The 10,903-nt window shown below is 55.4% G+C and overlaps 2 protein-coding genes across 2 annotated transcripts; both read left to right on the top strand.

The window, feature by feature from the left end:
- Window positions 1-655: 655 nt before the first annotated feature.
- On the top strand, window positions 656-4,314 carry B0H18DRAFT_1054066 (uncharacterized protein). The gene is made up of 5 exons (XM_048031021.1): window positions 656-1,047; window positions 1,100-1,350; window positions 2,059-2,259; window positions 2,310-3,185; window positions 3,235-4,314. Exons 2-5 carry the CDS (start codon window positions 1,141-1,143, stop codon window positions 4,003-4,005), a joined length of 2,058 nt encoding a protein of 685 aa, XP_047885441.1. The 5' UTR covers window positions 656-1,047; window positions 1,100-1,140; the 3' UTR covers window positions 4,006-4,314.
- A 189-nt stretch (window positions 4,315-4,503) lies between these two features.
- Window positions 4,504-6,740, top strand: B0H18DRAFT_1109200 (uncharacterized protein; the record flags this gene model as incomplete). Its single annotated transcript, XM_048032754.1, has 4 exons — window positions 4,504-4,562; window positions 4,632-4,724; window positions 4,781-6,440; window positions 6,548-6,740. Exons 3-4 carry the CDS (start codon window positions 4,789-4,791, stop codon window positions 6,738-6,740), a joined length of 1,845 nt encoding a protein of 614 aa, XP_047885440.1. The 5' UTR covers window positions 4,504-4,562; window positions 4,632-4,724; window positions 4,781-4,788.
- Between the last annotated feature and the right edge of the window lie 4,163 nt (window positions 6,741-10,903).

Here is a 10,903-nt window from a genome sequence, read left to right as displayed (position 1 = left end):
TATCGACATACTAAATAGAGTTGACATGAGCATCGCTCCCGTGGGATGTTCGGAAGGCTGCTCACTCTGTCCTTCCGTCGTTCATTATTCGTTTGAATGAGTTGCGGCCCACTGATCGCCCCACCTACTACGTCGAGAATGCGACGATGATCAGCAGGACGACTGAACGGGTTGCGAACAGGATTAGTGTGCAAGGCGGGAAACGGCCGGATCTCACCTGGGGTCACTCAGACCGTTGGAAATGAACGAATGGCGTGCTTATCGGCCTATCACATCCGCTAGAGCGTCAGTTGCACCTTCCCCACTGCCCTGGGCTGGCCGGGCTCAACCCAGTCGTTGCGGGGCAGCGCGGGGATGTTTGGCTGGAGTTGGCCCGCCCCGCTGGCTGTGATGAGTCCAAGCCAACCAAGCGAGGGCGTTGTGGCGGGAACTACCCAATACGGATGCGCGCAATGCAAACGGGGGAATGGGCGCTCCGCGATCAAGATCTGGATCTTGGGATAAGATCTGATGGCTTCTTTGCCCAGCGCCTAAGCTTGATTCGGCCGACAACAGAATTGCGAGCGCGGTGCGGCGACAATGCGGGCGAGTCGAGATGTCGTACTTATTGAGTCTCGAATAGTAGAGGTACGGAGGTATATATGAGAGTAACATACGCGGCCGCGTACTGCACGCCTCAACATCGCCGCAAGTTCCCCCAACATCGCACGTTCGCAATGGCGGAAGTATCGGTATCACATGACGAATGTGGCAAGGGTGGCGGCGTCTTCAGCCACCCGCTCGCGTTCGCTTGCAACGCGAACGGCAGCCAACGGCCAAGGAAGCTTTCGTACGCCCATCTCATCAACCCTGAACCGCGCCGCTTGGCTTATATTCTCGTTGCTGCGCCTTTTCTTCAGGCTCTACGACCTTCTTTCACGCTGTTCATCCACCTCCTCGACCGCTTCATCCTCAGGCTCGACGTCCAGCTCGTGTACGAGCTTCAGCTCCGTTCCGTCTCCTAGACTGTCCAGCACGTCTATATCAGCATCTACGACCCCAGAGGCATCCAGCCTAGCATTAGAGACAGCGTTCACCACCATGTTGCACAGCGAGCTCGCCTCGCTATCCCCAGATATCTCCGCAGCCACCCACCGCGGGATGGCTGACGACCTGTGCGCCAAACCGCCTTTCGTATGGGACTGGGACATCGAGCACGCCGACCGTAAGGCTGAGACGAAAGCCGACGCCGCAGTGCATGGGGCACCACCATTCCAGGTCGACCGCAAGCTCTTGAAGGACATTGTTCACGAGAAGATGGGTGAGAATGTCGTGAGGATCAAGTTCCTCGGTGCGGGCACTTTCCACAAGGTGAGTGGCTGTGCTCAAACCGTTATCGACGTACCGTGGGCAGGTGGCAGACGGTGGATGTCCCACTTCGTGTCGATGCGGCATACGGACAGGATGGCTGAACGTCCTCGGAGTGCTGCCTGGGACCGGAGTGCAGAGTCTAAAGTGTAATCTGCGACACTTTCGCGCTCCTGTGCCCGTCCTCGAGTCGATGCCGACACGCCTATCGCTCTCACTCCGGAATAGACGAGTGCGGTGCCGAGATGGTTGTGGGAACCATGTCTCTGCCAGAGACGGAGAGGCGAACGGAGCGATGGGTACGGCCGCCGCGCCACGAGTTCTCTCCGCTTACAACGTGTCTCCACTAGTTGTTAGAGCTCGTATGCGTGCCCCAGGAGGTGCTTGCTGGGCATATAGCGGTCTGAAGAGGCTCGGTGTGAACGATGTGCCTACCCGTAGGCTATGACCTCTTCGGCACCTAGCGGTGGCCATTACGAGCGTACGCCTGCGGAGAGCCCGGCTTGCATTGTGTTGTCGCAATGATCCTGTTCGCCGTTACCTGGAGACGGGTCGTCTGTGCCAAATCCGGGCGGGATTTAGATCCGTCCGTGCAGCATGTATCCATATTCTATCCAGTTGTGGACCGGATCGTCGGAGTCCTCTTATCCGTCTTACTCTCCCAAATACAATGTTGTCGGTGAACGCAAGCTGATCGATACGTTCTGTCAGGCGTACTCAATCACGCTCGCGAGCGGAAAGGAGGTCATAGCGCGCGTCGCGCGGCGCTTTATGCCGCGACTCAAGACCGAGTCCGAAATTGCGACGATGCAATACCTGCGTGAGCGCACGAACGTGCCGGTGCCGGATGTCTACCACTACGATGCAAATCCGTACAACCGCCTTGGAGGCGAGTACATCATCATGTCTAAGGTGCGCTCAAGCTCTGCACCCCCTTGAGCATGTAGCTGAATGCCTCGCAGGCACCAGGCATCCCATTATCCAAGGTGTTCCACTCTCTGTCGCATGAGCAGCTCGTGGTGCTGATGGAGAACGTCGTCGCGCTCATCATCCCACTGTTCGCTCACCGCTTCCCCGGAATCGGCTCGCTGTACGCCGGACCTGACCCCGACGCTGGCCCTGCCACAGCCGTCCCGACGTGCTTCTCGTCCGCTGCGCCGACGCCGACAGTGGCGTTCTACCAGCCTGCCATCACACGGGCGCCGCTGTCGACTGCCGGCTCGACTGCGACTGCGACACCATCGGATGCATCGACGTCGACGCGCTCGCAGTTCCACGTCGGACCGATCGTCTCCTGGCCGTTCTTCGGCTCGCACCGAGGCGAGCTCGCACACCCGTCCGAGATGGACCGTGGACCGTGGGCGACGACAGATTCGTACCTGAAGGCGTGTGCGGCGCGCGAGGTCGTGGGTGTGCGGCGCGAGAACGATGGCAAGGCGGCGCCGCACCGGCTGCATCTCGACCCTGGCGAGGTCGACGCGAGCCGGCACCACCACGTCGAGGCGTTGCCTGGAGATGAGAGCGACACGAGCGAGGAATGGGACTGGGACGAGAGCGAGGACGAGTGGGAGGGCCCCGGGGACAATATGTATCGGGATTACAGGAGGATGCAGCGGTCGACGTTCTTGGTCGCGCATCTGAAGGAACGGGAGGAGAAGGTGAGGAGGGAGATGGAGCGGGTGGTGCGGATGATGGAGAGGCTGCGAGTGCCGGTGCCCGGGAGCGAGAAGCAGGAGGGCGACGGCGGTGGCGGCGGCGGCGCGGAGGAGTTCGGCCTGGACTGCCATGACCTGAGTCTCGAGAACGTCTTCGTGGACGAGCGTGATCACGCCAAGATCGTACGTGCCTGCCCGCCGTCGAATGTCTTATTGCTAACCGCTGTTGTAGACGTGCATCATCGACTGGGAGTCGACGACGACGCGGCCGCTCTGGGCGTGCGCACACGTGCCGACGTTCATGCAGTCCTCGCCGTTCACGTCCAAGCTCTTCCGCGCGATGGTAGAGCGCCTCGCCTCGCGTCCTGCATCGTCCGCGCTGCCGATTGTGATTCCGTCGTTCGCAGATGGGCATCCGACGCCTGTCGACATCGTGCACGCGGCGGAGGAGTGGCTGCACCATGAAGCTGCGGGCGCGCGGCTGCGGATGGCGCACCGGTGCATCGAGTGGGATGGGTGGGAGGAGGGCCTGGTGGACAGCATCCTGGGCCCGGAGGAGGAAGAGGAGGAATGGTTCAAGAGCTGGGAGTGCGGGCAGAGTGGGGTGCACACGCCTGAGGCGGTACCCGTGGAGGTGTACGGTGAAGGGGAGGCGGAGGGAGGGAGCGACGACAGCGGGAGCCCGACGCTGGTGGACGCGGCGTCGAGCGACGGGGAGCGCAAGGCGGAGGGCAACGCGAAGGCGGAGACGAGCGCAACCGGGAAGGCGGGCGGGAAGGGCGCGGTGAAGGTGCCGATGGCGAAGAAGGTGGTGCAATGCGAGAAGGAGAAGGAGAAGCTGCTGAAGGAGACGGGCGACTTCTGCGGCGGGCGCGGGGGCGAGCTTGGCCGGCGGCTGGAGGCGTGGCTGCACGTCAGCGGGGACGGCACCGGGCGCGTAGGTCTCGAACGGCGGTGGACAGGCGAGGGGTACGAGGATGTGGAGGTACCCCTCCGGCAGTGAACGACTCATGTGGTGCACATACAGTACCACATCCGTGGTGGACTCGTGCATATTTTACGAATGTTTACGTTTTCTCTTGGACATCATGGTCGTGTCTTGTTCGCTCACATGCGCTCTCGTTAACTTATGATCTTATCCGTCGCGAGCGTATCAAATGCCTCTATGCATGCATCACCGTTCTGTAGTTTGGCGTATGCCAGTGTATTGCTGACGAATTCTGTACCTAGACACTATTTCTTGGTTGCATATGTAGTGAGTCTTTGCGCCAGCAAGCTATTAATGTCCACGTAATGACTGAAACATCCTCAAGGTACCATGTTGCCAGATAAGCCCTTCGGAAAGTACGTCAACACGAATTCGCGAAGGCGAATCAATCCCTCTGACCGATGCAACACTGAGAAAGTTCAATGGGAATGGATGGATCACGTTATGACCCAGGAAGGCGCCTGTGACATAGTGGTGAACCGGTGACAGGCAGCGACGGTCGACGTCGCCTCTCTCCTTTTGTCAACGTACCTAAAACCCGTTGTGGCCACACTGACGGCTTGAAATCTGGCGTACGTGTAGGGCTCGCGACTTCGATGCACGTACAGATTTAGCTCACGGTCTTCATTGGTACCGTCCAGCAGTCACCTAGATTCCACACGTTCAATCTCAATCAAAGGACGTAGCCTTGCTACTGGCGTAAAATAGCCAGTGGAACTGTCGAACGCTAGTTGGTGGGTAACGCAGCAGTCAGCTATCGCGGGGTACACAACTCACACATCTTTCACAGGAAGTGCAATGGCATTCGATCGCGAGTTGGATCGATTGCGCACGCCCTCACCCCTTCCCGAGGATGTACTGGCACGTGTTCCCACTCAGGACCCTACGGCTATGCGGAATTGGCTGGTCAAGCTCAGCATTGTCGTTAATTCGAATGCACCGATCAACCGACTGCCGACTGAATTGCTCGCGGAGATCCTACGCTGCGTGCGAGCTGGCTGCCAGTATCTCTACCACTGGTCATTCGTCACCGTACTGGTGATCTGCCGTCATTGGTATAACATAGCAATCTCCTCTTCAAGCCTTTGGACCGATATCACAATCCGCATGCCACTTCGAATCATCGAGACGTACTTGCGACGTTCGCGCGGGGCTGGGATCTCACTTTCCACACTGGTGCATGCCTCAACGCCGTCTCATGACACCGTGACCCTTTTGAGCGTACTCTCCCCGCATTTCGATAGAGTTGCGCATCTGGATACATACAGCTCCCAACCCTACCTCGAGCATCGCATGGGTCGGCTGTCACGGTCTTCCCTGACTGTCAATGATTCCTTGCTCGATGTGTCGCACCCTCGGCCAACGACCCCTCGGGTGACAATCACTATACGTGGTGATCATTTCCCAAGGCTGGAATCCTTGACACTCCAGGCGATCGGATCGCGGGCGAAGGCAAGCATTGTGAATGCGCACTCTGTAACATCGCTCTGCTTGACAGCTATGTCAGGATCGTACGACACGTGGAATGACCTGCTGGGGTTACTCAGGGGCTGTCCAGCTCTGGAATATTTCACCATGTTCACCTTCGAATACCGCTTTATGCAAGCCATTGCTCTCACAAATGAGCGTATTGTCGAGCTGCACCGCCTCCGAAGGCTCACACTCGACCGAATTGAGGATACAGCGAGCCTATCGTTTTTCCTCGCACATCTCGCTGTTCCGCACACGGCAGATATCAAGGTTTCCACATATATCGAACCTTGGTGGGATGATTTACCCGACGATGTCAGCGTAGACTTCCAGGGCATCTTGATTGCAGACATTGTTCCCACCGACAAGACATTGTTGCCTGTGTTCTCCGCGATACGAACCGTGCAGACTACGCTCGATAGCCGACATCTGGAAGTAAAGGCATCTACCTCGCAAGGCCTGTCAAGTGCTAGCACCATCCAATCAGTCGCCATTTCTCATTCCCTGCCGTATCCGTGCAACCCCAGATCCGTTCAAAAACAGATCATGGTTGAGCTGGGCGCCGTATTCCCCTCATCGCTGACGGTGCTGCACATATACGTCAAGGGAGGGCATCATTCAAGTGACGATACGCGAGAAGGTTCCCTTCGACTTTCGGAGAGTTGGGAGAGCTTGTACGGAGCATTTCCACATCTCGAGGAGCTGCACGTTGGCGGGCCAACTCTGGATACCTTCACCGACTTCTTGTTCGATATTGGACCACCGCCATCATTAGCTGGGACACCGACACTACCGCCATGGCCGATGCTGAAGCGGTTGAAGTTCGAGTACACTGCGACGGAGCAGGAGCTCGACGAATCGGAGGCGGTCATCAGGTCCATTGTAACCTCGATGTGTAACCGTCAGCATATCATGTCCGTGGAACGTCTGGAGCATGTCATCCTCGTGAAGTTTCCAGAGGAACCGCCGTATCTGTGGAGGTACTTGGGACAGTTATGGGGTGTAACAGGAATCCTCATATGTAACGTCCGCGGCCAAGACCTGGCGCTCGACGAGGTAGTTGTTTCACTCGAATGGGGATCAACAGTCGCACCAACGCCGTTGCCGTGAAACTGTCGGTCACGGTGATGGGGACATGCAACCAGGCCGCAATCGTCACCGGGTCGAAATTCGGTCTTGACAACCTGGTGCCAACCAGTGACAGGGCGAAAAGTAGTGAGCTGGCAGTGATACTCGGAGCAAAAATGGTTTACGGTGGACCCTCAATGATCTTGGACTGATTGTCTCTTTCGAATAAGTATACTTCAACCCTCGCATCAGTACATAAGTATCATAACTCAGTTCTATGCATAAGTACAGATGCTTCGACGCACGTCCCGACAGACGCGTAGCGCTAGGCTAGGTCGCGCTGGAACAGAAATCTTGCCGGAGTACGGTATGTAGTACGACTTAGTCACTTACGCAGATTCTCCGCAAAGTTCACTCCGAGGTACGATGGCCTCCTGAGGAGGTCAAAGAGTTCAAACTTCACTCAATCGTATGCTCCAAGTTTTCTCGCTCGGACTCGGAACTCTCGCGACTCAAGAGTCGTATTGGTTGAGTCTGCGGACTTGAACAAAGCCTCAGGTGTCGACGCTGGTAAGCAACCTTGTCGTCAGGCTAAAGACTGCATGGCTCTGAGCTACCACAGATTGCCAAGCACTAGAAGACATTCCATTGACAGGCGGCGAATCGGACGAAGTCAAAGCGTAGCCACTGACCCAAAGCAGTATCCAAACAAAGACGACGTTTGAAAGGCAACCGGCGCCTATGCGGTGGCAACCGTCGCTAGTGTTCATCCAATAAATAGAACGACGTAGGTGGTTCAAGTTCAAATGCCACCCCGACCTCTCCCAAGTTCCTAACAGAAGTGCTGCACAAATTTGGGGTACCGACAACCCGAAGTTTGGTGTTACGGTACGTGCACAACACCCATTTTTAGTACGAGCCAGTCACGCTCATGGCAGTCTTCATCCGATCATGTAGTATAGCAGCAGTCGATTGTGACTAAGGCACACGCAGCCCCAATAACGCAAGTCAATCAGAGAAGACTGTACTCGTAAGTCAACAGTCAGCTATGGCATCAGGAAAAACTCCCTTGTCTTGCCAAGTAAGAAAAGCCCTTCAAGGCTTGAAATGTGTATCTTACTTGACAAGACAAGTCATATGCTTGAAGTACATGACAAAGCATCCTAGTGCTTCAATTCAATACAGCATTTGCTTTTCCAGCATATAATTGCATCTCAGTTTCTCAAGTCTTGACAGGCTTATATATTCATTTTAGTTCTCTCAAGCATAATAGTGCTTTGGCGTCTTGATCAAACTACCCAAATTCTTGAATGTCTCTAAAATAATAGCTTTCATTCGGACCTCATACTACAGCGTATTCGTATTCATCCATAGCCTTACAGTGATGTACAATATTACATACAGCTCATCAATAGTCAGTTCACATTCCAGCCCACCAATGCCTGTGAAACGCCGCCCTAGAAACACCCATTAACAGCGCAATGTTGCAGAGGATATTCTGGAATCTGTACACTGATTAGCATTTGATGTAGGATTGTAAGGTAATGCTCACTGAGAACTGGCTTAGCGTAGACCTATGTCCAGTGTCAAGCTTCTGCAACAAGACATACCTTGTTCAGTACAGCCAAAGGACAGTGAATAAATTATTTACCATCACTATGACCACCGCCCTGTCCGTCTTCGCGATCTGACACATTCTGGTCCTCATCTGCTACACCTCTTGGTGTTAATCCCCTTACTTTACAATGAAGATGTAGACTGACCTCCACGCTGCGTCGATGACGCCGACGGCTTTGACGACGACGGCTTTGACAACGACGGCTTTGACGACGACGGCTTTGACAACGACGGCTTTGACAACGACGGCTTTGAGGACGGCGGCTTTGACGGCGGAGGCGGCTTAGACGACGGAGGCTTAGACGACGATGGCTTCGAAGACGACGGCTTCGAAGACGACGGCTCGCCAGACTGAGTGCGTCGAGGCGCCTGCTTCGTACTGGCACTGGTGGCATCTACGATCTCGACCTCACTCCAGGCGATGAACTCATCGCCACCTTTGCTACCACCGCCTTCGTCATCTTCCTGGTCCTTCGACTTCAGGGCCTTATGTTCGTCGACGAGAACACTGAGACCAACAGTTAGTTGTAATTTAGTGAAACAGCCAGGGTACTACTTGCCTGACGTTGGTCCAGATCATCGCCTTCAATGACTGGTAAGCATCTAACGCGTTGTGTTCGAACTGATCAAGAATGCCCATGATGTTGCTCCACCTATGTATGTGTCAGCAATAAGCACTACCAAACAAAGAGAAGACTTACTTCGGTGCGTACATCTTGTTTGTGAAGTGGTGAGTTCCAGATGCTATGTCCACCAATGCGGCCTCGATCTATAGTAATATAGATCAGTATCTATCGGAACACAGTACAGTACACTACCAACACAGCACACTACACTACACTACATATGATCGATTCCTGCTTACCGCGTTGCAGACAAGAGCGATGAGGTTGCTGGGAACCTCGCTGAACCGGTCATAAGCCATAACAGAGGCCGTGTCTCTGTGTCCGTGGAACCAGTGCTGCGTGATGAGATCCGAGATGGCCCTGTGGTGGAAGGGCTTCTTGCGATTGACGACACTCGCCTGGGTTGGGTTACGCAGAGCAAGTCAACTAGCCCTCTGATGCACAGATTGTAGCTCTACTCACCTTCACGTCGACCTCGTAAGGAACGTCCGCCTGCCAAGCAATGTCGATGTCTCCGAAGATGAAGTTAGGCATCGAAAACTTGCGGTGCACGTTGGATTTGAGGAGGAACATTGCAGCCGCGACTTTGCGCTGGGTCGAGAGGCCGCCCAGGCCGTAGGCACTGTCGACCACGATCTTCGCCTTCTTCTTGACCTCGTTCCTGAGCTGAGACGCGCCTGTCCATACCTGCCACGAGAGACTCAGCTTGCACAATGTGATAGAAAACGGAACTTACGAGGCTGGCAACGTTGTCGCGGAGGACGTGGTTCCTTTTCTTTCGCAACGTCTTGAACCCACTCACAAGGTAATCAATCTTCTTGCCGTCCTCCGCACGATGGTGGCGAGCGTCTCTCAAGGCTCTCTTGATGACGACGTGCTTGTGGGGCAGCTGACTGCTGTTCTGCATCTTCTCGGAGGTCCACGCGTGGTCGAGGGAGAGGCGGAGGCGTAAGTACATCTGCGCACATGTCACAATCGGCCTGAGGCTCTCCGGAAGGTCCCTGGTCTGTGCGCGCCGATGACGACCTTCAGACTTTGATCCATCCGCACTGCGGCGACGGCGACTGCCTCCACCTGCCTTTCCCGTGGAACGCTGGCTCTTGCTCTTCGGCCCCTTGACAACCTGCAACTCGTGTGCTCAAGATCAAGTCAGCGGACACAAGATAATTCACTCACAATCACATCATCTTCACTGTCCTCCACGGACTCGTCATCGCTGTCTTTCGATGCCTGCGAACCCTCATCATCACTCTCGGTGCTCGACTCCGACTCATCGTCTACCTCCTCGTCCGCCTCCGCGTCGTTCTCCGAATCGTTCTCCGTATCGTTCTCACTCTCCAACCAGTCGCTATGCTTCCTCTTCTTCTTTCTTTCTACCACCTTGCCCTTGTCTTTCCCCTTCGACTTGTCGACCACGGACACCTTCACCGTAAATCCTATGTTTACTGTTCAGAATATTAAAAGCTGGCGTGGTCACTAACCTTGACTTTTGCCCTTTTCGGAGGCGAATCAATAACCACGGCATCCATGCGCAAGACCTTCTTAGGAGGCCGTGCGGGAACAGTACGATGTGGTTCATCGTCATCCAACCCGCTGTCATCACGAGCGTTCCGCGTACGCTTGGCCCCGGTAGTCTCCTTTTCCTGTGTAGCGGGCGATCCAACACCTACAAAGTAGATTATCAAACTAGTATGGGCCAAGAGTAGATTGACGTACCGATAGCCTTCGCAATATTGAGCTCGTCTTGGTCGAGCAACGGCTGAGTTGAGCCTCTTGTGGCGTCGCCTTCCTCACTCTCGAGAACATTACTTTGCTGGGCTCTGGTCTTCCCAAACGCAGGCTTCGGTTTGGGTCTCACTGTCAGCCGATCTGCGTTAGTAGCAAGACACGTTGAATGGCACAGAACTCACCGCGCGGAGGAGCCTCTACCACCGTCTGCGCATCTGGCTTCTGTCCTTCTTCCACTTCCTCCTCGATAAGCTGGTCCTCATCTTCGTCCCCGCTGCTGTGGACCTCCACGTTCTTCTTCGGCCTCTTGCGTCGAGGTTGCTCGGCGTCCTCATCCTCGTCTTCGTCCTCGTCCTCGTCCTCGCCCTCTCCGCCCGACGCATTCTCTGCGAGCACGATGGCCG

The sequence above is a fragment of the Fomitopsis serialis genome, assembly GCF_022376445.1.
Source record: "Fomitopsis serialis strain Sig1Antser10 chromosome Unknown B0H18scaffold_239, whole genome shotgun sequence".
Lineage (NCBI taxonomy): Eukaryota > Fungi > Basidiomycota > Agaricomycetes > Polyporales > Fomitopsidaceae > Fomitopsis > Fomitopsis serialis.
Note: the sequence above shows the minus strand (reverse complement) of the source record. Positions and strands in the feature narration are given on the sequence as shown.